This window comes from Pseudorca crassidens, chromosome 9 (assembly GCF_039906515.1).
Source record: "Pseudorca crassidens isolate mPseCra1 chromosome 9, mPseCra1.hap1, whole genome shotgun sequence".
Lineage (NCBI taxonomy): Eukaryota > Metazoa > Chordata > Mammalia > Artiodactyla > Delphinidae > Pseudorca > Pseudorca crassidens.
Window position 1 is genome coordinate 568681 of NC_090304.1, and position 24711 is coordinate 593391.

The 24711-nt window shown below is 59.1% G+C and overlaps 2 protein-coding genes and 1 long non-coding RNA gene across 21 annotated transcripts in view; 2 read left to right on the top strand and 1 right to left on the bottom strand.

Annotated features, from left to right (window-relative positions):
* PTDSS2 (phosphatidylserine synthase 2) overlaps window positions 1–12190 on the top strand; it is a 29731-nt gene extending 17541 nt beyond the window's left edge. For 3 of the 11 annotated variants that reach the window (XM_067747733.1, XM_067747734.1, XM_067747732.1), the window contains 8 exons: window positions 7226–7360; window positions 7601–7651; window positions 8418–8531; window positions 8660–8778; window positions 9151–9265; window positions 9338–9483; window positions 9575–9760; window positions 11014–11823. In XM_067747733.1, the coding sequence (XP_067603834.1) occupies window positions 8424–8531; window positions 8660–8778; window positions 9151–9265; window positions 9338–9483; window positions 9575–9760; window positions 11014–11527 (1188 nt within the window). In that variant the 5' untranslated portion in view covers window positions 7226–7360; window positions 7601–7651; window positions 8418–8423 and the 3' untranslated portion in view covers window positions 11528–11823. Of the gene's footprint in view, window positions 1–1655; window positions 1724–7225; window positions 7361–7600; window positions 7652–8417; window positions 8532–8659; window positions 8779–9150; window positions 9484–9574; window positions 9761–9880; window positions 10656–11013 lie in introns of those variants that run through there. The other 8 variants (XM_067747725.1, XM_067747731.1, XR_010945838.1 and 5 more) reach the window with 7 other exon arrangements.
* RNH1 (ribonuclease/angiogenin inhibitor 1) lies at window positions 12141–23980 on the bottom strand. Of its 7 annotated transcripts, none has more exons than XM_067747736.1 (11): window positions 20037–20233; window positions 17750–17835; window positions 17486–17591; window positions 14742–14912; window positions 14334–14504; window positions 13715–13885; window positions 13464–13634; window positions 13201–13371; window positions 12770–12940; window positions 12438–12608; window positions 12141–12348 (listed from the first exon to the last, which is right to left on the bottom strand). In XM_067747736.1, the coding sequence occupies exons 1-11, from the start codon at window positions 20231–20233 to the stop codon at window positions 12261–12263; spliced, it is 1674 nt and encodes a 557-aa protein (XP_067603837.1). In that variant the 3' UTR covers window positions 12141–12260. The 7 variants fall into 7 exon arrangements, with proteins under 7 accessions (XP_067603837.1, XP_067603842.1, XP_067603839.1 ...); XM_067747741.1 differs by having other exon boundaries at window positions 17722–17835; window positions 20037–20053; XM_067747738.1 differs by lacking the exon at window positions 20037–20233 and adding an exon at window positions 19718–19835 and having other exon boundaries at window positions 17722–17835.
* Window positions 18773–21044, top strand: LOC137229786 (uncharacterized). Of its 3 annotated transcripts, none has more exons than XR_010945843.1 (3): window positions 18773–18914; window positions 20566–20626; window positions 20737–21044. It is a non-coding gene; the product is annotated as an uncharacterized lncRNA (long non-coding RNA). The 3 variants fall into 3 exon arrangements; XR_010945841.1 differs by lacking the exon at window positions 18773–18914 and adding an exon at window positions 20187–20325; XR_010945842.1 differs by having other exon boundaries at window positions 20566–21044.
* Window positions 23981–24711: the final 731 nt, after the last annotated feature.

The window sequence follows — 24711 nt, forward strand, 5'->3', positions numbered from 1 at the left end:
CTGGCGTGTGTGCAGTTCTCACCCTCTTCTGGCACAACAGGCCCCGCACCCCTGCCACTCACCTGCCCGGCTGCCTGTACCCTGGGTCCGCACTGAAGCGGGGGCGGGAGAGCACGTGGTGCTGTCACAGATCCTGGAATAGCTGTGGAAGAGCCGTGGCCAAGCCGTGTGTCTCCAGTTTGTGAGCACGGCTTGTTTTTTTAATTCAAGGTGAATTAGCTTTTAAAAGTAGGCTGGTGGTTTATTTTTTCTTTACAGACATAAGCATAGGGTAAGCAGATATCTTATTATTTATTTATTTGTTTTTTAGCTGCGTTGGGTCTTTGTTGCTGCGCACGGGCTTTCTCTAGTTGCGGCGAGCGGGGGCTACTCTTCGTTGCGGCACGCGGGCTTCTCGTTGCGGAGCACGGGCTCTAGGCGCACAGGCTTCAGTAGTTGTGGTCCGCGGGCTTCAGTAGTTGCAGCACGTGGCCTCGGTATTTGTGGCACGTGGGCTCTGGGGCAGGTGGGCTTCAGTAGTTGTGGCTCGCAGGCTCTAGAGCGCAGCCTCAGTAGTTGTGGCGCACGGGCTTAGTTGCTCTGCGGCATGTGGGATCTTCCCGGACCAGGGATCCAACCCATGTCCCCTGCATCGGCAGGCAGATTCTTTACCACTGCGCCACCAGGGCAGTGCCCTTAGGCATTAATTAAACAGGATTCTGAAGATTCTTGGAAGATAGAAGTTACCGTTGGCTTTTAGGACAGTTCTAGACCTTCCCCTTCCTGTTATCTCATCCCCCAGGGACTTGAGAGTATGGAAAGCAGATGGTGAGAGAGAGGAGTCCCGGCCAGTGAGAGGGGTTCTGAGGGACATGTTCGTTCTTTTTTCCACCTTTATTGAGATAGGATTGACACGTAACGTAAGTTTAAGGTGTACCGTGGGATGATTTGATACATGTGTATCGCATACTCCAGTATGGTTAGTTAACCCCTCTGTCATCTCATGTAATCTCAACTTTTGTGTGTGTGTGTGTGTGTGTGTGTGTGGTGAGAACATCTAAGATCAACTCTCTCAGCAACTTTAAAGTATATAATATAGAACCGCCAAGTGTAGTCACCGGAGGGACAGAAGTGCTGATTGAAACTTAAGACAGTTTCCTAAAACAAATTGGCATCCCAGGAATTCAGAGATGGTTTAATGTTGGGAAATGCGTTAATTTCATTCATCACATTAACACTAAAGAAAAAAATGGATCCTCGTAAATGCAGAAGAATAAAGTTTTGTACGCATTCCTGATAGAAACACAACATACTGGAATTAAAAGGCTCTCTTAACGTGACGAAAGGTATCCACCAAAACCCTGCAAACTTACTTGATGGAGGTTAGAAGCATACCTAGGAAACACAAGACAAGGATGTTTGCTGTCACTGCTCGAATCTGGTGGTTTGCGGGCCTTCTGTGCTGCGGGAAAGATTAGGGACGGGAATGGAAGGGAAGGAAGGAAGAACAGTCAGAGAGAAACTGTGCTCAGCCCTGAGTTAGAGCTTGCTTCTGAAGTCTCTCCCAGGGACCTGAGGGCCCCGAGCAGAGGCCGCGCGCGGGAGCTGTGTGGGGCGGGGCCGCGGGCCGCAGGGCGGCGCCCCCTGATGCCGCTGTGTTCTCCGTGTCTGTACAGCCTACTGGAGGTTTTGGCTCTGCGTCAGTGTGGTCTACGAGCTGGTGCTCATCTTTATACTCTTCCAGGTAAGCGGGTCTCTTGGTTGGGTGAACTGTGAAAGTGGAGGTGGCACAGAACGCTCTGCGTATCAGCCCCCAGGGCTCTGGTAGGAGGCTGGACCCCACCCGAAGGGGGCAGGGGCTGTAGGGTGGGAAGGCGCCAGCCATCGCCTGCGGCAGGGTCTCCGTTCTCAGCGGGCCTGGACCTCTGGGCGCAGCTGCCGCGTGGCCGGGGGACGATGGGTTCAGACGTGGACGCCTGGCGGGCGCTCCAAATCTGAGCGGGGCTGAGCCCCTCGCAGGGGGCGCCCCTGACCCCGCAGCACAGGCGCTCTGAGTGGGCAGTGGGCCCAGGCCCAGTCGCCATGGGCCTCACTTCTGGTTTTGCGGGTGACCGGCTGTGGCTTCGTGTGCTTTTCTCCCTCTGTCACACGTTCTGCAAGGGGGTTGGGGTGGAGGTTGGAAACTTAGCTCCTCAGTAAATCTTGGCTCAGGATTTGTTGCCGCTAACATCTGTCTGACTGATACTCCTGTTCTGCTGGACTTATGGAGCTCGCCTTTGAGGGTGGTCTTCAGTATTCACATCTCAAAACAGTCAGCGATAGCTGAGTGATTGAGCGTCGCGTGGGAAGGTTTGCATTTCGGGTAGGCGTGCAGGGCTGGGAGCTGTAACACCTGTTTGTGTTTGTGTGGACACCACAGTTAGGCACAGAGCCCCAGCCCCCCTCGGGTGCCACCTCCGTGGCCCTGGCCTCGCACTGGCCTCGCAGCCACCATCTGTCCCTGAGTCACCGCCATTTGTCTCTTGGAAAGTCTCGTGTGAGTGGAGTTGTGCAGAGCGTGGCCTTCACTGCCTCTGAAACTCAACCAAGCCGTGCGCACCTACAGCCGGTCCTCTTTATCGTGGATGGGGTTCCTGGTGGAGGGACCGCCATCTGTCCATTCACTGGGGTTGTGTCTGGTTTGGGGCAGATGTGCGTGGAGCTGCTCTGAGCCTCAGGTACAGGCTCTTGTGTGGACCTGAGCTTTCATTTCTTGAGGGTGAACACTCTGGAGGGACTCCTGCGTCATAGGTTAGGTGTCTCACGCCCAGGGCAGCTGTGTCGCGCCAGCACCCTCTCTCATCCTTGGCAGTACTTGCCATCACCAGGGTCTTGTATTTTAGCCGGTGTCTCATGGATTTCATTGCATTTCTGGAGTGGCTGACGATGTTGACCAACCTCTCCTGCATATATGAGCCATGAAACAAACATCCTCCTCGGTGAAGTGTTTATTTTTTGCCCTTTTTAAAAATCGGGTGGTTTGTTTTTGTAGTGTTGAGTTATGACAGCTTTTTATTTAGTGCTGGTTACAAGGTCCTTTGCTGGATGTGCTGGGCCTTCGTTCTTTAGCAGTGGCGGTCCTTATGTCTCTTCTTTTTGTGTTTTTGATGTCATATCTAAGACTTCTTTGTCCAACACCAATTTATTAAGATTTTCTCCTATACTTCCTTTTAAAACCTACCTGCTTTTATATTTTACACTGAGATTGCTTATTCATGTTGAATTTCTTTTTACATTTTGTTTTGGAACGATTGTAGATTCACAGGAAGTTGTGAACAGATTGTACAGGTCGGTCCTGTGTTGCTTCACCCAGGCCCTCAGTATTTTGCACAAATGTAGGACAGTATGTGTACCTGAAACTAGCATAATATTGTAAGTCAACTATACTTTAATTTAAAGTATACATATATATATATAAAAGACAGTATCAAACCAGGAAATTGATATCAATGCACTCCACAGAGTTTGTCACAGTTCAGTTTGACATGCATGTGTGCACACACACATGTGTATGTAGAATACTGTGCAGTTTTTTTGGTTTTATTGCAGTGTATTTAATTAAAAGTATTTTTTAACTACAGTAAAAAACATAACATAAAATTTACCATCTCAGCCATCTCTAGGCGCACAGGGCGGGGCACGAAGCACATTCACATGGTCGTGTTACCTTCCCCACCATCATCCCCAGAACGTTCCGTCTTCCCGAACGGACGCTCTGTCCCCATGAACACTCACTCCCCTCCCCTCCCCCAACCCTGGGCCCCACCGTCTACTTTTCTGTCTCTGTGGATGTGACTCCTCCAGGGACCCCTAGGGAGTGGAATCAGACAGGATTAGTCCTTCTGTGACTGGATTATTTCACTGAGTGTGATGTCCTGAAGGTTCACCCTGTGTAGCCTGTGTCACAAGTTCCTTCCTTTTTAAGGCTGAGTAATGTTCCAGTGTGTGTTTAAACCACATTTTGTGTATCCACTCAAATGGATGGACACTTGGGTTGCCTCCACCTTCTGGTGACTGTGAACGTGGGTGTGCGAGTATCTGTTCCAGTCCCTGCTTTCCATTCCTCTGAGGACATGCCTACAAGTGGGATTGCTGAGTAACTGTTTAACCTTTAGAGGAGCGCCAGACTATTCTGCACAGCGGCTGTACTCATTTTACAGTCCCTCCAACAGTGCCCAGGCTTCCAATTTCTCCATATTCTCACCAACACTTGTTATTTTCCTTTTGGGGGGGCGGGGTGGTGAAGTGGTAAAATAACTCGTGGTTTTCCTTCTTTTTTTAAAAAAATAAATTTATTTATTTATTTCTGGCTGCGTTGGGTCTTTGTTGCTGCGCACAGGCTTTCTCTGGTTGTGGCGAGCAGGGGCTACTCTTCATTGCGGTGCGCGGGCTTCTCATTGCCGTGGCTTCTCTTGCTGCGGAGCACGGGCTGTAGGTGCACAGGCTCAGTATCTGTGGCACGTGGGCTCAGTGGTTGTGGCGCACAGGCTTAGTTGCTCCGCAGCACGTGGGATCCTCCCGGACCAGGGCTCAAACCTGTGTCCCCCACGTTGGCAGGCGGATTCCTAACCGCTGCACCACCAGGGGAGCCCCTGATGTGGTTTTGATTTGCATTTTCCTATCTTCTCATGTGCTTGTTGGATGTTTGTATGTCTTTTTGGGAGATCAGCTTTTGTTCTGGTTGATTTTTTTAAATGGTTCATGTTTTGTTTTATTTATTTAAAATAAACTTCTTATTTTAAGACACATTTACAGGATTGTGAAGTTAGTGCAGAGTTTCTTCACCCAGGGTCTCCTGTTATGAACATCTTACACTAATATGACGCATTTGTTACAGTTAATCATTATTAACTAAAACCCACACTTCCTCTCAGGTTTTCCCCTCCTCTGCAGCACAGGACCCTCCCCTCACGTGGGTCTTTCATTTCTCTCAGCAACATTGTGTGGTTTTCGGAGTGTATGTTTGCACTTCCTTTGTTAAGTGTATTCCTGAGTATCTCACTCTTTCTGATGCTGTCCTGAGTGGGACCGTCTTGATTTCGTGTTGGTCTGCTGGTCACTGGCATCTGGACACGCAGCCTGCTTGCTCTGTCGGTCTGGGTCCTCTGTGCCTACTCACTCGTTCCCACAGCTCTGCTGCTGTTCGGGGGGTTCCTGAGGGGGTCTCTGTGCAGGAATAGGGGGAGTTCACTTCTTCCTTTCCAACCTGAGTGTCTGTCTGTCCGTCCCTGGCCTCACACTGTCCCCCACTTCTTAGCGGGGAGCCCTCAGCCCTCACCAGATGCCCCTTGTCAATGGAGGAAGTTCCACTCTTCCTAATTTGTTGAGTGTTTTTTTCATGAGAGGGTATTAGATTTTGTTGGTTGGATGCTTTTCTGCATGAAATGAGATGATCACGTGGTTTTTTCCCTTTATTAACGTGACGTTTTGTGTTGATTCATTTTCTCATTTTGAACCAGCTTAGCATTCCTGGGATGAAGCCCGCTTGGCCGTGGTGTGTGGCCTTCTGTATACGCTGCTGGATTCACTTTGCTGGTGTTCTGTTGAGGATTGATGCATCCATGTTCATAAGAGACACTGCCTGTAGTTTGCCTGGAATGTCTTTTTCTGATTTTGGTATCAGGGTTGCTGGGGGTTTGTCTGGTGTTTCTGTCGTGATTTGACACATGATTCTGACCGTCGGTGCTGACCCCGACCCCCTGGCAGAGGTGTGTCTGTCGGGTCCCCTCCACGCCTCGCCCTCGGGAGGGAGGCCCCCTGCGGAGTGCGCGGAGGCAGCTCCGTAATCCGATGGGAAACCTTCTGTGTGGGAGGTTTGTCTCTTCTCTCTGACTCACTGACGTGTTCGGTCATTTCTTACATCAGCGCAGACTCATGGGTAGGTATCTACGTTATCCTTTGGGTTACAATTCAGTACTTGATTTGTTGCTCCCACTGTTCCAGCCTCGGCTGCTGGGAGCTTTCCCATACCCCACCTACGTGGGTTCTTGGTGTTTTGTTTTGGGTTTCTGAGCACCTCCCTCCTTTCTGGTGCTAGAAGACATTCCAAGCCCATCTTGGAATCTGCCATTTCTCCAGGGAGCCTGGTTCCTTTATTGGAGAATGAATGCTCTTAGGAACCAAGATGTGGGCTCTCTCGGCCAGCAGCGCGGAGCCCTGTGGGTCCTGACCAGTGAGTCTGCAGACTTATAAATGGCCGGTCCTGGGAGGCCCCCCTGCCCAGGCTGCTGTCCTCTCCCAGAGCCATGTCACGAGGGGTCAGTCGGCCTCCCTGGCCTTTGCTGGAGTGGAGGTTCATGGTCTGGCCCTCTGGGCTTGGGTGACAAGCTCTCAGCTGGGACCGGAGCTGACGTCCTTGGGTCACGTCAGCCCTCAGATGCCCTGAGACAGAGACTCGTTACAGTGCTGTTTTTCGCTTCTCTGAGGGTTGAGTGTCCAGGGATCTGAGCCCCTACTGACCTGGCTCCGGAGCAGAGCCCGTGGGGCCATCCTGACTCGGGAACACAGCGGTGTCGCCCTCAGATCCCGTGTGACCAGGGCACACGTGGCGGGGAGGGTTCAGTTGTTCGTGGTGTCACCTCAGTCATGTGACAAGATGCAGGTCTGAGTGTCATCTGTCCACACACCCCACGGACCGCGTCTCGTCACCCCAGCCTAGAGCCTCTTCCCCGCTGTGCCCTTTCGCTGGTACTCGGGGCAGGAGCGAGGGGATAGGGTCCTGATGACGGGTGTCCCAGGGTGCCTCCTGTGGACCAAAGGCCCCAGCTGGCAGCCAGCGGGGGCCTGAAGGGAGGAATGGGGGGGTCCTCTTTTGCCAGGGTGCGCCCCCAAAAGCCCACTTTGTGCCGAGGCTGGAGGGCTGTTTGGCTAACGCTGGCGTCTGGGAGAGGCTGTCCGGGCGCCGCCTGGAGAAGTGTGTCCCACTGTGCTGTTCCTCGGTGTGGGGTCTGGACCCCGAACCGGACGTAGGGAGGAGAGGTGGGGAGACTGGTGATCTGAGCACCTTCCCACGGGAGGTGCCCCTGCGACGCCACGTGGTGTTGTCCTGGGGTCCCATGGGGGCGTGAGGACATCCTCGGACTTGGCACATCCCCGCTTTGCCCGGCTGAAGTGGGGGCGATGCCGAGACAGTGCTTCCCCTCGCGGTTGGTGGGTGCTGTCTGCGCACCCCAAACCCTGCCCCACTGACATGCCGCCGCCCTTGCAGACCGTCCAGGACGGCCGCCAGTTTCTGAAGTACGTAGACCCCAGGTTGGGGGTCCCGCTGCCGGAGAGGGACTACGGGGGAAACTGCCTCATCTATGATGCCGACAACAAGACCGACCCCTTCCACAATGTCTGGGTAGGTGCCCGGAGGGGGACGGCCGGCCTCATGACACGGGGGCCCCACCACCTCCCACGCGGGAAGCTCGGCGCTGCCCCAGGCATGGATGCTTCTGGGACCCGAGTCACTCTGGACTGGATGGGATGAGGGTACCAGGGGCCATGCCGCCCACACGCGGGGATGCCTCTGGCTGCGGCGGGGCCCCTTCCCAGCTCACGATGGTGGACCGAGCGTGAGGCCTGCCTCTGTGCCCCACAGGACAAGCTGGACGGCTTTGTGCCCGCACACTTCATCGGCTGGTACCTGAAGGTAGGCACCTCCTCGTTGGGCGGGGTACCTGGTTTCGGAGCCGCCCTGAACTCTGGGCCATTTTCCAGCCGTGTGGTGGGTTGCGGCCGCGGTGCAGGACAGGCGGGCTGCCGAGCTGGGGGGGTGCCTGACCCAACCTTGCGTGTCCTGGGCGTTGCGGTGGCCGCTGGAGAGCAAAGGGGAGAGACCCACGGGGGGCCCCCGGCCCCCATCCCACCCAGCCCTGGGCATCCTCAGGCCTGGACACACGAGTCGTCGACATACCTGCAGGTTGCCTCAAAGTCTTTTTTTTTTTTTTAATAAATTTATTTATTTAATTTATTTATTTTTGGCTGCGTTGGGTCTTCGTTGCTGCACGCGGGCTTCCTCTAGTTGTGGCGAGCGGGGGCTGCTCTTCGTTGCGGTGCGCGGGCTTCTTGTTGCGGTGGCTTCTCTTGTTGCGGAGCACGGGCTCTAGGCACGCGGGCTTCAGTGGTTGTGGCTCGCGGGCTCTAGAGCACAGGCTCAGTAGCTGTGGCGCACGGGCTTAGTTGCTCCGCAGCATGTGGGATCTTCCCGGACCAGGGCTCGAACCCGTGTCCCCTGCATTGGCAGGCGGATTCTTAACCACTGCACCACCAGGGGAGCCCTCAAAGTCTTAACTTGGGGCGGCTGGAGCCACAGCTGCCCTGCCGCCGTGCCCCGCCTGAGGGCAGTGGGGCGGGGGTAGGGGCGGGCTGTCCTTGGGGGATCCTGCCCTGGGCGCTGACGTCCTGGCGGCCCGCAGACCCTGATGATCCGTGACTGGTGGATGTGCACGATCGTGAGCGTGATGTTTGAGTTCCTGGAGTACAGCCTGGAGCATCAGCTGCCCAACTTCAGCGAGTGCTGGTGGGACCACGTAAGTGCCGCCCTCTGCGTCCCGGCCACAGCGGGGGACGGCGGGCGGCATGGGGTCCCCTCAGCCAGGGCCGTGTGACCTGGGGGCCTGTGGCACCCACCTCCCTCCCACCTGGCTCCCGCCCCCAGTGGATCATGGACGTGCTCGTCTGCAACGGGCTGGGCATCTACTGCGGCATGAAGACTCTCGAGTGGCTGTCCCTAAAGACGTACAAGTGGCAGGGCCTCTGGAACATTCCGACCTACAAGTACGTCTAGAGAGCAGCCCTGCTCCGCACAGGCCTTGACCCCAGTGTGGGGCCTGCAGGCCCCCCCCCCACCCCGCGAGGTCCTTTCGTGAGGTGCTACAGGCGAGGATCTTGCCTCTGTAAACTCCACCGAGGATGTGACCCTGGGTGCTGCCCTCGTGGCGGCCGGGACGTCAGCCCGTCCCCATCCAGCCGGCTCCTCTTACTCCCTGCTGGCCCTTCTCGGGATCGTCCCTTCCCAGCCGCCTCCCTCTGTGAAGAAGTAGAGAAACAGTCCAGGAAAAGACCTGGGGGGCCGGGGGGTGGGTGGCGCGGGCCGGGGTCGAGTGTGCCCGGTGGGCGTTGCCCTGGGCTGACGGGCCGCGGTTCCAGGGGCAAAATGAAGAGGATCGTCTTCCAGTTCACGCCCTACAGCTGGGTCCGCTTCGAGTGGAAGCCAGCCTCCAGCCTGCGCCGCTGGCTGGCCGTGTGCGGCATCATCCTGGTGGTAAGGCCTGTGGCCTCCTGCATGCCCCTGCCCTCCCCGCCGCGGGCGCCCTCCACCCTCCTCTGCCCCCAGTTTCTCTTGGCAGAGCTGAACACCTTCTACCTGAAGTTTGTGCTGTGGATGCCCCCCGAGCACTACCTGGTCCTCCTGCGGCTAGTCTTCTTTGTCAACGTGGGCGGCGTGGCCATGCGGGAGATCTACGACTTCATGGACGACCCGTGAGGGCCAGGGTGGGGCCTGGGCCGTGGGGGGGGGGCGCGGGGGCGGGGCGCTCTCGAGCCTCACCCCTGCACCCGCCTCCCTCTGCAGGAAGCTCCACAAGAAGCTGGGCCAGCAGGCCTGGCTGGTGGCGGCCATCACCGTCACGGAGCTGCTCATCGTGGTGAAGTACGACCCGCACACGCTCACGCTGTCCCTGCCCTTCTACATCGCCCAGTGCTGGACGCTCGGCTCCGTGCTCGCCCTCACCTGGACCGTCTGGCGCTTCTTCCTGCGGTGAGCGCCGTGGCCCCGGTGGTCCTGCCTCCCCACCCCAGGCTCTGAGCTCCCCTGCGGGGCAGTGTCCAGGGACCTCCGTGGGCCAGCCAGTGGTGACGCAGCCCCCGCTGTCCCCAGGGACATCACCCTGAGGTACAAGGAGACACGGCGGCAGAAGCAGCAGGGCAGGGACGACCAGGGCAGGGCGGACGGCAGCGTGGACGGGCGCCCACCAGGGCCCGACGACCCCTCGGGGCCCGAGGAGGCCGAGAGGGAGGGGGTGCCAGCACCGCACTGACGCTGTGGCTGGGCCTGCAGAGCCCAGGCCCGGCGCCCTCCGCCCTCTGCGGTTCCCGCCAGGAGCCCTCCAGCAGGCCTCAGCCCTCAAGGTTCTATCTCCCTTTTCTCCCGCGTGCACGGTGGGGTGGGGCGCGCGCGTGTGTGTGGTGTGTGCACACGTGTGGGTGCGTGTGTGTGTGCATGTGTGCTCCTGAGGCCCTGGGGCTCGCCCTGGGCCGGCTGGTCCCCCTTCTGTGCAGTCAGCCCGCCGCCTTGGCCACCCCGAGCCTTGGTGCCCAGACGGCCCAGCCCAGGCAGCAGCGTCTCGGTGCCCCTCTCCGCTCCCTGGGCCCCGCCGGTCCCCCACGACCTTCTGGCGGCACGTGTGAAGGACAGTCGTCCAGGGACGCCCTGGCGTGGCTGGGAAAGGGCAGATCCGCTTCCTCGGGAGCTTCCATCTGACCCTCCAACCTGGAGGTGCGTGCACAGGGCTGCCCGCACATCGACTCAGAGACTCCAAGGCCTGGTGCCCGCCGTCAGGAGGGTGGGTCGTGAGGGAGGGTCTCTGTGGCCCAGGGTTGAGGTCACCCCCACGAGCAAACAGAACAAATAAAAGCCACGGTGACGGCCTGCAGCTCCGCAGCTCCTCGCTGCCCCTCGCCCCTGCCCCACCCTGTGCCGCCCAGAGGGCAGCTGGGAGCCACTTGGGCTGGACACCTATCCTGGCAGACGACCAGAGGGCACGAGGGTCGCCGGCACCCCGCGCCTCCTGCTGCATCCGCCCCTCGGGCCGGTCCCAGGGAGCTAGTTCTGGGCGGGGTGTGGGTGACGGCACACTGTCTTCAGGCTTCACACGCACCGGCGAAGGGAAGCGCCCTGATTTCCGAGCAAGGGTGACACTCCCGACCTTCCCAAGGGCAGGGCCTCTCAGAGCGCCAGGGCCTTGGTGGTGGACTTGTTTCCTTAGTTTATTTTCCCGCAACTATTTCTAGGGAGAATTTCAAACCTAGGGCGGCGGTTGTGAGGACGGACAGCGGCGTGCCTGTGCCCCCACCCCACCCTCTGCTCTTGCGTTGTGCTGTTGAGCTGAGTTTCTCAGCCTCTGGCTTCCGTGGGCTTCCTCACGTCAGGGGTGTGACCCGGGGCCTCAGTGTGCCCCACCCCACCTGCTGCTGTCCGAGTGTCACCTTTGATCTGGGTTTAGGGCCGACGCCTGTCCCAACACTGCGGAGACACCAAGCGTCCTGTCTGCCCACCTCCACCCGGGGTTCTCGGCGTCACAGGGTTCAGTCGCTCTGGTCCCAGATTACCTCATTCCTGTGGCCTGTGCTCTCCCTGCAGGGCTGGAGGCCCGTGTTGCTCACTGGTCCCAGGCGTGGCCCCCAGGAGCGGTTTCTGGCCCACGGTGGGTGCAGGTTCCCCTGGAGCGTCTCCCGGGTCCACCCAGTCCTCCACAAATCCTGCTCTCTTCTGGGGGCCCTGGGTACCTTCAGGGCTTCGTCGTGATGGCAGGAAGTTACTGCCCAGGCGCCGACCCTCTGAAAGCTGCCCAGTGTCACACCTTGATCGTGCTGCTCAGGACAGGTCACCCCTACGCTGTCCGCCCACGGCCAGACGAGGCCAGTGAGACGGAGCAGACCCTGCCCTTACGTCCACAGGGCTCCAGCCTCCACCAGGAGAGCACTCGGGAGCCAGCCGTCGGCAGGCTCGGCCAGGCCCTGGGAGCAGCTCCCAGCCGGGCTTTCCGGCCCACACACAGGAGGTCCGAGCACGCTGCCAGCCAATGACCAACGCTGCTGGCCAAGGTGAGCCAGGCCCCGAGGCCAGGGCCCACGTTCTGGTGCCCCTTAGTGCAGGCGGGATGCCGTCCTCACAGACCCGAGGCAGGGAAGGCCTGTAGGACGGGGTGGCCTACGAGGCCGCAAGGAGCAGGACCCCGCCAGCACCTGGGGAGCTCAGACCGGACCCCCACGGAGGACCCCGCTGGGCGCAGCCGCCACCAGGCCCGGACCCCTGACTTGACTTGCCTAAGGCTGCTACGTCTGTGGTGCTCACGAAAACATCACCCCCTTGACACCAGAGCCTCGTGGGGACCACGAGAACAGACAAAGACCCCTCCTGCCAGAAAAGCGTTTTAATAAAGTGCCTAAAATGCTCTCCCAAAAATAAGCTGATTTAAGCTCTTCTCTCGGTTAAAGCCAGGACTCCTCGTGGGAGGAGGGCCGTCTGGGGAGGGGCGTCAGAAGATGATCCGCAGGCCGGGCTTGCTCCCCTCCAGGGCCCGCAGGCGCTCCTCCACCACCTCCGTCCAGTAGATGTCGTACAGGCTGCAGGGAGGGAGGGGGTGAGGTAGCAGCAACACCCCCCACCCCGCCCCGTGTGCCTCGCCTGTCCCCCGCACCCCAGGGCCACTCACACCAGCTGCTCCAGGGCGCAGCCGGGCTGCTCCAGGCTGCCCAGCAGCTGCAGGACGCCGGCGTCACCCAGGCCGTTGTTGCTCAGGTCCAGCTCGCGCAGGCTGCGATTGGTCAGCAGGAGCGAGGCCAGGCCTCCACAGGCGCCGTCTGTCATGTCACAGTCCCCCAGCCTGGGCGGAGGGCAGGGCCGAGGTCAGGTGGAGGGTGCGCCCCCAGGTGGCTGTGCAACCAGGGCCCAGGCCCTGATCATGGAGCGCGAGGGGGCGGGTTTGAGTCTTAGCTGTCCCCACCCTCAGCCCGGGCGGACGGGGCGCCCCCCGAGCAGGCTCACCAGAGCACCCTCAGTGTGGCGCCGGGCTGGCACAGGGCCTGGCACAGGGCTTGGACGCCCGAGTCGCCCAGCTGGTTGTTGCTCAGCTGCAGCTCCAGGAGACGCTTGTTCTGGGTCAGCATCGAGCCGAAGTGGTGGCAGCAGGCGGCCGTGAGGCTGCAGGACTTCACCCTGCGGGCGGCAGACGGGGACTGGGGCCACCGTGGCCCACGCCACTGGGGTGCCCCGGGAGGGCCCTGGGGATCTGAGCGCCAGCGCCCCGCCCCCGCCACCGAGTCTCTGCCTGTCTTCAGTGGCTCCACCTCGGCGCACACCCCCCCCGCCCCCCGAGGGCACCTGCACCTCGCCAGCCCCCGGCGCTGGCCCCCCCGGGCCACCCAGGATCCTCTGCATGGGCCCTCCCATCCCCTGGTGCCACGCGGCCCCCTCACCACAGGGACTCCAGCTGGCAGCCCGGCTGCAGCAGGCTGTCGCACAGCAGCCGGGCGCTCTCGTCACCCAGACTGTTGCCCGCCAGACTCAGCTCCTTCAGGGTCTCCTTGGCCTGGAGGATGCGGCAGAGGTCTCTGCAGCCACTGGCGGTGATGTCACACTCCCAGAGCCTACAGAGGTGAGTCCCCCGTCAGCACAGAGAGGCTCCCAATGCGTCCTGCCACCCCCAAGTTTTTGTCTGCCCAGCCGGAGGCCAGCTCACCAGAGGGTCTTGAGCTGGGAGCCGGGGCTCAGCAGCCCAGGGCACAGCTCCGCGATGCCTGCATCGCCCAGCGGGTTGCTGCCCAGGTCCAGCTCGTTCAGCGAGGCCTGGGAGGCCACGATCCCACACAGGTCCTTACAGTTGGCCGGCGTGAGGCCGCAGTTCTCCAGCCTGGGGGCACGAGAGGCGCTAGGAGCTGGGGCGCCCCCCCCAGCCCCCGCCCTGCCCCCCAGCCCCAGCCCGGAGCTTACTTGAGTGCCTCCAACTGGCAGGCGGAGTCCGCCAGGCCCCGGCACAGCTCCCGGATGCCAGCCTCGCCCAGGTCATTATTGCTCACCATGAGCTCCTTCAGGTCCCGTGTGGCCCTGAGCACCGCGGCCAGGGGCTCACAGGCCGCGGCCGTCAGGTTGCAGTACTCCAGCCTGGGGGCGGGCGGGCAGTCAGCCCCTCGGCCGCAGGAATGCGGCTTGGCCCAGGGGGCACCGGTCTGGGTCTCCTTTCCCACCCCAGCCGTGAGGCCTGCGGAGACCGGACGGCTGCCTGGCGGTGACAGCACGGCAGTGGCCGAGGGGCCATCTCCCTGGGTGGCGGGTGCCCAGAGACCCAGGAGAAAGACACCCAGCCCGAGCTGGGGCTTTCCGGCTTGGCTTCCTCCCTCTGTGGCTGACCCCGTCTGTGTGCTCACTCGGGGTCACAGGCCAGCTGCCAGCTGCTTTCAGAGGCCACAACCCCAGCCTCAGGGAAGAGCCCCTCCTCGAAGCTCCCTGCAGCCGATGAGCTGGGGAGGGGGCTTGCGCAGGGCAGACAGCCGAAACCCAGGGGACGGGTGGGTGCGGGCACCTCAGGGCCCCGGGTGGGGTGCACACTCACTGCAGCTTCTCCAGGTGGCACTGCGGGTCCAGGAGCCCCTCGCAGAGCAGCTGCAGGCCGGCGTCACCCAGCGGGTTGTCGCTGAGGTTCAGCTCCCGCAGGGTGGACAGGGAGCGCAGCACGCCGGGCAGGACCCCGCAGCCGGCCTCCGTCAGGCAGCAGTTCTGGAGGCTGGACACACGTGGCCGTCAGCGGGCCCCACGAGCCGGCTGCGGCTCCCACGCAAGACGAGCCACCCTCCATCTGCCGGAGCCCAAGCAAGGCGGACACAGAACTGCCGCCACCACACACGTCCCCACGGGGGAGGCCAGGCAGCCGGCCTTGCAGGAGGAGATGCGGGGTGGGGGCCGCGAGAGGGCTCAGGTGTGCCTCAGGGCCCAGAGCCCAGGAGTGACCGGCATGGCTCACCTGAGCTTCTGGATCTTGCAGGTGGGGCTCTGCAGGCCCTGGAGCACCAGGTGCACGCCGCCGTCGCCCAGCTCATTGGTGCGGAGGCTGAGCTCCGTCAGGGAGGGGTTGGCCCGGAGCGCGGAACCGATGTCCTTGCACCGCACCTCCGTGAGGCCACAGTCGTCCAGCCTGCAGACAGACACTCAGTCACTTCACACAGCAGGTTGTGACCCATTCTTGGGCCAAGAACTCGACGAGGTGGGTCACAACCAACACATCTTATAATGAAAGAGAAAAAGCGCGTGGATCGTCTCGTAAAAACTGTTAAGATACTGGCACCTATATGGACGCGTATCTCCGCATCTTCCCCGGGACACGGTCAGGGGGCACAAGTGCCCCTCCACCCCCAGGAGAGAAACCAAACCTGGAGGCGGCAGCTCGAGGGCAGAGCCCGGCTGAAGAGGCTCGGAGAGGCCAGCGTGGAACGTGCCAAACCCTGACCCAGGATCACGTCCACCGATTAAGTGAACCACTGAGTCAATACAGGTGGAAGGAAAGCCAGCTCTTCCTCAGAGAATGACAAGTGATAAATGTGGAAGGAATGAAAAAATTAAAAACCCCAGTGAGGCAGAGTCCCAGGAACACTTCAGGCCAAAAACCCACCAACAGCTGCGACGATCAACAGGCAAAAAGTCCGAGCAGAAACAGGACGTGAGCAGAGTCTGAAGGGGTGTCACGCCGAGAAGTGGCAGGCACCCGCATCAGGTGGTCACGGCGACCATTAGGGGTGACCACATGGCACCGCTGTGACAACACCTCCCACGATACGATACGCCAGGCAGGACACAACGTCATTTCTGTGTTGTCTGTGGCCAAAACGTGTGACTCGACCCTGAGAAGACGCCAGAGGCCCTTTCACCTGAGCCCGAGTGAGCGGACCCCAGAGGCAGGCGGCCAAGGACAAGGCGGGACGGAGGGACCATCACAGACAGGAGGGGCCGTGGAGACGTGGCGATGATGCCGTGGCGGGTCCCGCACGAGCCGGGAACAGGAGAGGACACGCACGGAAAAGCCGGTGACGTGAGTCAAGGCGGCCGTGTCGGGCTCTTCGCTTTGACCAGCGCCCCAGGCGACGGGGCACGGGGGACCCTGCACTGTCTTTGTGACTCTTCCATAAACCTTCCATAAAACTATTCCATAAAACTATTTCAAGTAAGTTCAAAAGAAGAAAGATAAGCAGGGACTTGAGGACACAGGGAGGGGAAGGGTAAGCTGTGACAAAGTGAGAGAGTGGCACGGACATATATACACTACCAAACGTAAAACCGATAGCTAGTGGGAAGCAGCCGCATAGCACAGGGAGATCAGCTCGGTGCTTTGTGACCACCCAGAGGGGTGGGATAGGGAGGGTGGGAGGGAGGGAGACGCAAGAGGGAAGAGATACGGGAACATATGTATATGTACAACTGATTCACTTTGTTATAAAGCAGAAACTGTAAAGCAATTATACTCCAATGAAGGTGTTAAAAAAAAAGTAAAATGACACATGTAAGAAGCTATTTATCATAGCGTTGTTTATAATAACAAAAGGTTAGAAGCAATTAATTGCTTTGGAGCCCTAATAAGAAAAAAAAGTGGCTCTAAATGCCTGGGTAAGATTTCCAAAATAGATTAAGGGAAAAAGGAAGGTTATACAACAAAGTGAAGCCTACGCTGCTACTGCTATTTGTCTAAAACCGAGGGGAAAAGAAGTGGAAATCTGCTAGCCTCGCCCTTGCCGCTCCGCCGCACACGCCGTACTTCGGAGAGCTCACCATTCCTCAGTGTACCCTTCGGGCACTGCACCTTCTTAAACGCTGTTCCCACTGCTCTTCCTCCCAGCCCTCGCCTTCCTGCTGGCCCTTCCCAAGATACTCACGCGTATACACATGCTTCCTTGTATTAGAAACACAAATGGCATACTGTGCATGCTGTTCTGCACTTTTTTTACTTAATACACACTTGCACATCAAGGGCTGTCTCATGCTATTTTATAACCGTATACTTCTCCACTGAACAGATATATCATAACTGATTTAATCAGTCCCCTATTAATGGATATTTCCATTGTTTCCTATCTTTTGCTATTAAAAATAATGCTGTAATGAACATCCTTGTGCATATGTTATTTCACATTATATCTACGGAATTATACCTGGGGGCTAAATTCTTAGAAACAAGGGTAGTTGATGCAGAGGGCAACAGAGTGGACTGGGCACAGGAGTAAGACTTTTCACTGTATTCCCTTTTGTGTCTTTTTGATTTTGTACCATATGTCTTACCTATTCAAAAATAAAATATTTTTAAATCCAAAAAAAAAAAAGATAAGCAGGCAGGCACTCATCTCTTGCTCGTGAGCCCTGAGGAACCTGCGGGTTTGAGGGCCTCAACAGCAGAAGTCAGCCTGGACTTGGATTCCCAGCCCGCAGCCCGGCAGGGGCAGAGGACAGGCAGTGCCCACAAGAGCTGGCTGTGGCGACTGCATTTCCAGGGGAAGGGGACGAGCGGAGGAGACCCTGGGCCAGGTTGCTCTGCCCACCAGGCCTGGGCCAGAATGGGTTTACATTCAAACGGTTGGAACAAAATACAAAAGGAGTCACATTTTATGCCACGTGAAAATCATACAAAATTTACATCACGCTTCTGTAAATGAAGTGACCTGGGAGCACCCCTCACCCCCTGCGGGGTGATGACCCCGGGGACGCAGGCACGGCTGGTCCTACCTGACCACCTCGTACTGCTGGATCAGAGGCAGGAGCTCTGTCCACCGGGCATCACTCAGCTGCTCACACTGGATGTCGAGCTTCATGGTGGGAGGCGAGGTGTTGCCTAGACACAGGCAGGGGAGAAGGAGAGGATTTCAGCCAAACTCTCAAGGTCTGACAGGCCAGAGATCCAGTGGACGGAAGACGTCCAAACAGGACCCCAGGGGACATTCCAGGAGAAGCCACAGCCTCACCGCCTGCTTTGTTTCCCTTCTTCAGCACCTTTATCCACGTCAGCCTCCAGAAGCAGAAATGGGAGAGGGCTCCCGGGCAAAGACTGCCACGGACCGCAGAGCTGGGGGACGTGGCTGCGGGGACAGAGGCCGCTCTCACCCCCCAGCCTCCTGGGCACCTCCCACCCGAGGAAGGGGAGACCGACGCTCACCGCCCGAAGCCCTGCCTCTGCCTTGCCAGCAAGGACAGGTGGCGGGGGGCAGGGAGAGGTGGCGCCTGTGGGCCCGGACAGTGTGCAGACCCCAGCCAGGAGGGCGCAGGGGCCCCAATCTGTGACTTCTCCCCTCCGAGAACAGGAAGGCAGCGCACAGCCCCACCTGGCCGGCATCCACAAAGCCAGACGCACCCAGGATGCCAGCACCTGAGGCCTCACTGCCCTGAAGCAGCCCTGTCAGGTGGTCAGCCGGCAGTTCCTGAGGGGTACCAGCCACAAGCGCCCTGGCCAGGACAGAGAAGGCGGGGCGGGGACCCCAGGTCCAGCGACCTGCGCGCGGGATGGTGCCTTCATGGGTGGCCGCCCGGGGCGCCTGTTTCCATGAGCCCCTTCTGGGCCTGGGACTCTGGACAGGGCACGTCCTCTGCCCAACCCCGGCTCAGCCCAGGGACCAGCCCACAAAGAAGCCAGTCCACCAAGCAGGCTGAGAAAAGAGGGAGGCCTCTGGCCAGCAGGTCTGGGATGGGAGGTCACAGGCCCTGAAGCCTCACCAGGGCCACACACAGCGCCTGAACAAATGAGTAACCAGAGCCCCGGGCGGGTGCCGACTGTGGCCCTGAAGGGGGGCCAGCAGGAGAGGAACCCAGCGGCAGCCGTGAGCTGGGGGGTGCCCGGGAGTGGGGCAGGGAGCGGGCTTTCAGTCAAGAGCAACAGGAAGTTCAGTAAACACCCACGCCTGGAAGCCATGCCTTTCCAGGTCTCTGGAGACAGGATGACTCAGACCCATGTGAGGTTCCCGGTTCCCCGAAACCCCCAGATTCCTGAGAACAATGCTTCACTCATGTTTGTGTCCGTGCCTGGCACAGCCCCGGCCTTGCTGAAGAGGGCATGCCCCCTGCCGGGCCCCGGCTGGTTCAAGCCCACAGCGGGGAGGAGGGCCAGCCCAGGCAAAGGCTCTAGGTACATTCCTCCTGGGAGGCCCCTGGTGCCAATGATCAGGTAAGATTCGGATTCGCGTGTTCATGTCCCAGCAGAGAGGCCTACTAAGAAACTGAGGCGAGGGCACGGGTAACTGGCCACTTCCCGTACCATCCCAGGGAAGGGCCATCCCAGGGAGAGACCGCCCAGCCCACTGGCCAGAGCACGTGAGCAAAACCAGGCCTGCCACCCACCCCCAGCCCAGGGTGTGGCCACCCAAACCCTGACTCAGAACCCTCAGTCATCGCGAGAGAGGGATCAGGGGGAGGGGCCCCTGAGGATCTCCAGCCCCGACACCGCTCCCCCCGGCTGCTCCCTCCCAGAATCCAGTGTGACATTAGGGGACTCGCCTCTCCAGAGTAGGAAACTGATACCCGGCAGCTGCGCCCCCCAAGCCCCCAGACTTGACTAGACCCAGAGTATCCCTTTGGTTGGCCTGTGGGCGTCTTAGCCTCCAGAGGACACGGATCCCTTTGAGAACCCATGTAAAAGTGTTAACATCCCGCAAAGATGCCGCGTGTACAGCCTTCCTCACAAGCCCCCAGTTACGGTGCCTGATCTGGACAGGAACAAGCACATGTCCGGCCCACGGCCTCCCTGGCAATCAGGACCCCCACCAGCTGGGCTGCTCCCCAGGCCCCAAGTTGCGGATCCAGGATCTCAAGAACGGCCCCTAATTAATGCTTCCAAGTGCGGGGACAGGGCGCTGCGCAAGACCGCGCCGGAAGCCAGGAGTTGTGTCTTCTCCGCCTCAGCATCCGGCCCGGGCCTTCCCTGGAGCGGTGCCCGCGGCCCGCCCCCCGCTACCGGCGCAGCTTGGTTACCTCTGCGAGGCGCGGGGGGTGGCGGGAGGCAGGGGCGCGCCGGGGTCCGCGCGGAGCAGCCCGCCGCCGCCGCCGCCCTCCACGCCCGCCCGAGGCTCCGCATGTGTCCAGGGGTCGGAGGTCAGCGCGGGGTCGGGCCGGGGCCTCTCCAGGGAGAGGCGGGCCGCTCAGAAGCGCGGAGAGGGCTCCCCGCGCCCCCGGCCCCGCACTTTCTCGGGTCCGGGGACCGTCCGCCACGCGGTCAGCGGCTGGGGGACCCCCAAAACGCCGCGCCCCCCTCGCCGGCCCGCTACCGCTCTGTCCCGACCCCGGACCTCACCTCTTGGGCCTCCACCGTAGACCAGAGAGCAGAGCTGCGTCTTCCGCCCGGGCAGGGGGTGGGGTCACGTCTTGGGGCGGGGCCTTGGAGAGTGGGGGCCGGGCGGGCCCAGAGCCCCGCGCCAGGTCGCCCTCGCCCACCGAACCCCGGCTGGAGGACACTAGACCCTGGGAAGGGCCCGCCCGACATCCCTCCATCCCTCCCCGGCTTGGCCCCGGGTCTTTTTCTGAGACGCGCGCCGAGCCAGCGCCCACAGCTAAGCCTTCGCCGCTTTCCGCTGAACTCTGGGGTAAAAGTTGACGTCCCAGTTTGATTTTCCACTTTGTCGCCCAGAACGGGGGCAGGCCACCTTGCGGGGAGGGGGCGTCAGGCGGAGATGCGGGCGCAGGCGCGGGGAGCCCCGACCACCCCCAAGGAGACAGAGGCCGTCGGGGCTTTCTCTGCGCCCTCCCACCAGCAGGCAGGACGTGGGAGTTTCCCAAAGCACAGAAATCGAATATCTGAGACACTTCTTTTTGCTGCCACACAGGAAAAGATGGAAACTATCTGTCTTGGCTGTGATGAAATGCGTCAGTGTGTAAGCAGATACGGTAGGTTTCCTGGGAGAGAGAACCAGGCATGGCTTTCTTAACAGAAGCCATTTTTTGGCCTAAGCCGTTTTGTGATCTAAGCTGGGCCACAATGCTTTGCCCTTGAACAGGTCTCAGTAATTGATGATCTTAAGGGAACAAAAGAACGCAGAAACAAACGACTGTAATCAGACAAGAGAAGTAACAACAGCAAAAATAATGTTCCAGTTGTAAAGACTCCCGGTTCTGTTTCAATGGTGACGATTAGCCTGAAGCCGCAACCACCAGACCTACCGGAATCTAAGGGGTGAAGATGACCTTTTCTGACCCTCCTGACTTCAATCAAATGAACCCAGGACTCTGCGGGGAGACACTGCTTTGGAGAAGATCCCCAGTGTTCCCCTTACTTGCAGCCAGAAATAAACCCTTCCTTTCCGGATCTGTGGCTTGGCTGTGTCTTTTGGCTCAACACTCACCACAAGGCGAAACGTCTTTCGGGTAACAAGCGTGGCATCTGGCTTATGTAAAACACTACACACCCCTGCATTTCTGTGTATCGATCAAGAGGAATATTCATGCATGAGCTTAGGAGACATGTTCAAAATGTCTTTTTGCAGCATTTTTCAACTGTCCAAACCTGGAAACAATCTAAATGTCTACCAGTAGGAAGATGGTTAAAGGCTTCATAACACACCTGTTTTGCCCCCCTCTTGGCCTAGCCATAACCAGTGTCGTGGCTGGACTTGCCCTTGTGATTGCAAGGCAGCCTTCAACAAAGACCATTAGGAAGCTTTGGGAAATAAAAAAGGTTTATTACTCACATGTGTTGGAATGCACATGGCATACCTGGGGCCACAGAGCGAGGTGGGGAGGGGGCGGGGGGTTGGGGGCAGGCGGCTAGGGTTCTGCTTTAACTGGAGTCAAGGTTGGCGGCCTAGGGTTTCGCAGGCTCACTATTGGTAAACTTAAAACATCAGAGCTGGGGCTTCCCTGGTGGTGCAGTGGTTGGGAGTCCGCCTGCCGATGCAGGGGACACGGGTTCATGCCCCGGTCCGGGAAGATCCCACACACCGCAGAACAGCTAGGCCCGTGAGCCATGGCCGCTGAGCCTGCGCGTCCGGAGCCTGTGCTCCGCAACAGGAGAGGCCACAACAGTGAGAGTCCCGCGTACAGCAAAAAAAAAAAAACAAAAAAACATCAGAGCTGGAATTTACAGCAGCAGAAGAGAAAAGCACATGTGGCCCAGATGGTCAGTTATTGAAACCAACCAAGATCTCTAAATTTAACAAAGGAACCTCAGGGAGCTGACCAGTTGCCTGGGGGCTGGTTCGTTGTGGGAATAAAGGAAGGGTTACTCAACTTGGGGAGAATATCAGGCGGGGCCAGTCCTTGCTTGTGTAGTTTGTAAGGGGTCAGGGCCACCAACGTGGGGCCAGGGGTCCTGGAGAGACCAGTGGCTTCGCAGGTTTGGGCCCCCAAGGCACAGACACCCACCCCCGCCCGACACCATGAGCTCCCGCAGAGCAAGTGCAAGTTGACAAGTTGTCGAGTGAAGACAGTGCGCAGCTCTCCCCCACCCTGATGCAGGAGGATGAGCGTGGTGCTGGGTTTCTGGCAGAAACTCCTGCAGGCTGGGGTGGGTGAGGATGCAGCAGGGAGAGGGGAGGGGGCAGAAAGAGGCCTCTGGGTGCACTGGCATGCCAACCAACTTTAACATGATTTTTATCACAGGAGCAGTATGTGCTTTTTGTAGAAAAACCAGAAGAGATAAAAAAAAAAAGGCCCAAGAATGCCCATCTTCCAGAGACAAATGATCTGACATCTGTGTATCTGCCCCTGCTCCTCCTGTACACACAATACACAGTTTTAAAAATAAAAATGAATATAAGCAATAGTAGGCAGAATAATGGCCCCCAAAGATGACCACGTCCTAATCCCCAAACCTGTCAATAGTTACCATAGATGGCAAAGGGGTCTCTGCAGATATGACAAAGTTAAGAATCTTGAGATGGGGGTACTGTCCTTGATTACTTGGATAGGCCCAATGTAATCCTGAGGGTCCTTAAAAGAGAGGCAAAAGGGTCAAAATCAGAGAGGAAGTGACAATGGAAGCAGAGGTTGGAGTGGCTGCGCTTTGAAGATGGAGACAATCAGCCTCTAGAAGCTAGAAAAGGCCAAGAACTAGATTCTCCCCTGGAGCCTCTGGAAGGAACCATTCTGTGGATACGTTGATTTTTAACCCCCTAAAGCCCATTTCTGACTTCTGACCTCCAGAATTGTAAAATATCTAGTCTGTAGCAACTCACTACAGTAGCAGTAAGAAACTAATGCATTAGGGAGCTGCTATATTTCTCATCTAAGAATAGATATGTATACACGAATATACACGTACGTGAATAGATATGTATGGAAGCTAACCTTTAGGGGGCACACTGTGTGTCACCGTTCGCGTGTATTCAATCTACTCAACCAATCTCCACAAGCTGACATTTAGACTGTCTCAGCCAGACCCTGTGACAACCCGAACTCGCGGCCCTCGAGGTGCTGTCCCACTTATGTCCTCTTTCCCACAGGAGCTGCCCACCCAGCTCCCCCGGGTCACTCGGGTGACCTAACGGGACAGAACTGCAGGGCGGACACATGGCCATCCCAAGGCCCAGCACCCTATGGGCGCCACCCGGTCGAGTGCTCTCTGCCAGGGCTGTCTGTCCTTCCTGGGGATCGGTTCTTTTGGGGAATAAGGTCGGGGGTTACTCAATTTGAGAAGGAAAGTCTGGCTGAGCCAGCCCTTGCTGGTGTAGATTGCTCGGCGCCAAAGAGCGGACCACCAGGACGCAGGCCACGCAGGCGCAGAACCAGCGCCCCACGCCGGAGGTCCTAGAGTGCCCCGGGAGGACGGCCGGCGGCGGCGCGCACACGCAGAGGCGAACTCGGACGCCCTGACGTCATCGGAGCGCGCCGACGTTCCCTGGGCGGTGCCGCGGCCTCGGCCCGCGCGGACCCGCCTCACTGGACCCGCCCCCGACAGGACCCGCCCCACAGGCCCAAGGAGTGGGGCTGACCCCCCGCCCAGGGGACCCCTCGCCCCACGCTGGCGAGCGCGCGTCTCCCCGGGCTGCGTGGCCTCAGTGGCGCCCGGCGTGCGTCCACGCGCGGCCCGACCAAGACCGGCGCCGGTAAGGACTGACCCCGGACTGGTCGGCCGTCTGTTTGGCCCACCCGATGATGGACCTAGGGAGTGACTGACCTAGACACGACAACGAACTGTCCCTGGCCTGTTGACCGGGAGGGAGACGGCCTACTTCCGACCGGGGGGGCGGTGTCAGGACCAGCGGTGGGGCGGGGCCTCGCTGCGGCGCGGCAGCAGGAGGTGGGCGGGGCCTCTAGGGGCGGGGCCTGTGGGCGGGCGGACAGGGGCGGACCTGCGGACAGGGGCGGGCCTGCGGGTGGGGCGGGGCCTGCGGGTGGGGCGGGGCCAGCGGTGGTCCCCAAGGTGCCCTCACCGCCTCCAGCCCGGCTGAAACTGATGGGCGGACCCGCGCGTGCCGTAGGTGGGCCTCGAAAGTCGGACCCGGTGAGGATGAGGCCTAGCAGGGCCCGGGCCGTGACATTAACGTGGCGTGCAGCGGGTCGGTTCTCTGACTTGGAGCAAAGTCTGAGTGTCGGGATTCTGCGAGCACCGACAACTAGAGCTGGAGAGTCAGACACAGACACAGACAGTTGGTTTCGGAAGAAAGTGGCAACTCTGTTAATTAAGGCAACGTTTGTAATCTATAGGTGATGTTTCATTCATCTAATACTGTCAATGAATGTTAACAATTCGTGCCTCACCTAAGTGCATTTCTTCGTAAATATTTAGTAACTCCTGTGTGCCTGGCTGTGTTGTAGCTGCTGAGGATTCAACAGTGAGTAGAGCAGACAGAAATCCCTGATGGAAGGAAACTCGGGAGGGGAAGGACTGCGCCACCAGGGAAGTCCAAGTGTATTTCTTTTAAAGTCCTTGTCTAATAGCTCCATTATCTGCACCAGGCCAGAGAGGGTTACCTGCGGGGACTGGAGCTGGTGAGGGGTGTGGCCAGGTGTCCACAGACTGAATGAAACAAGTG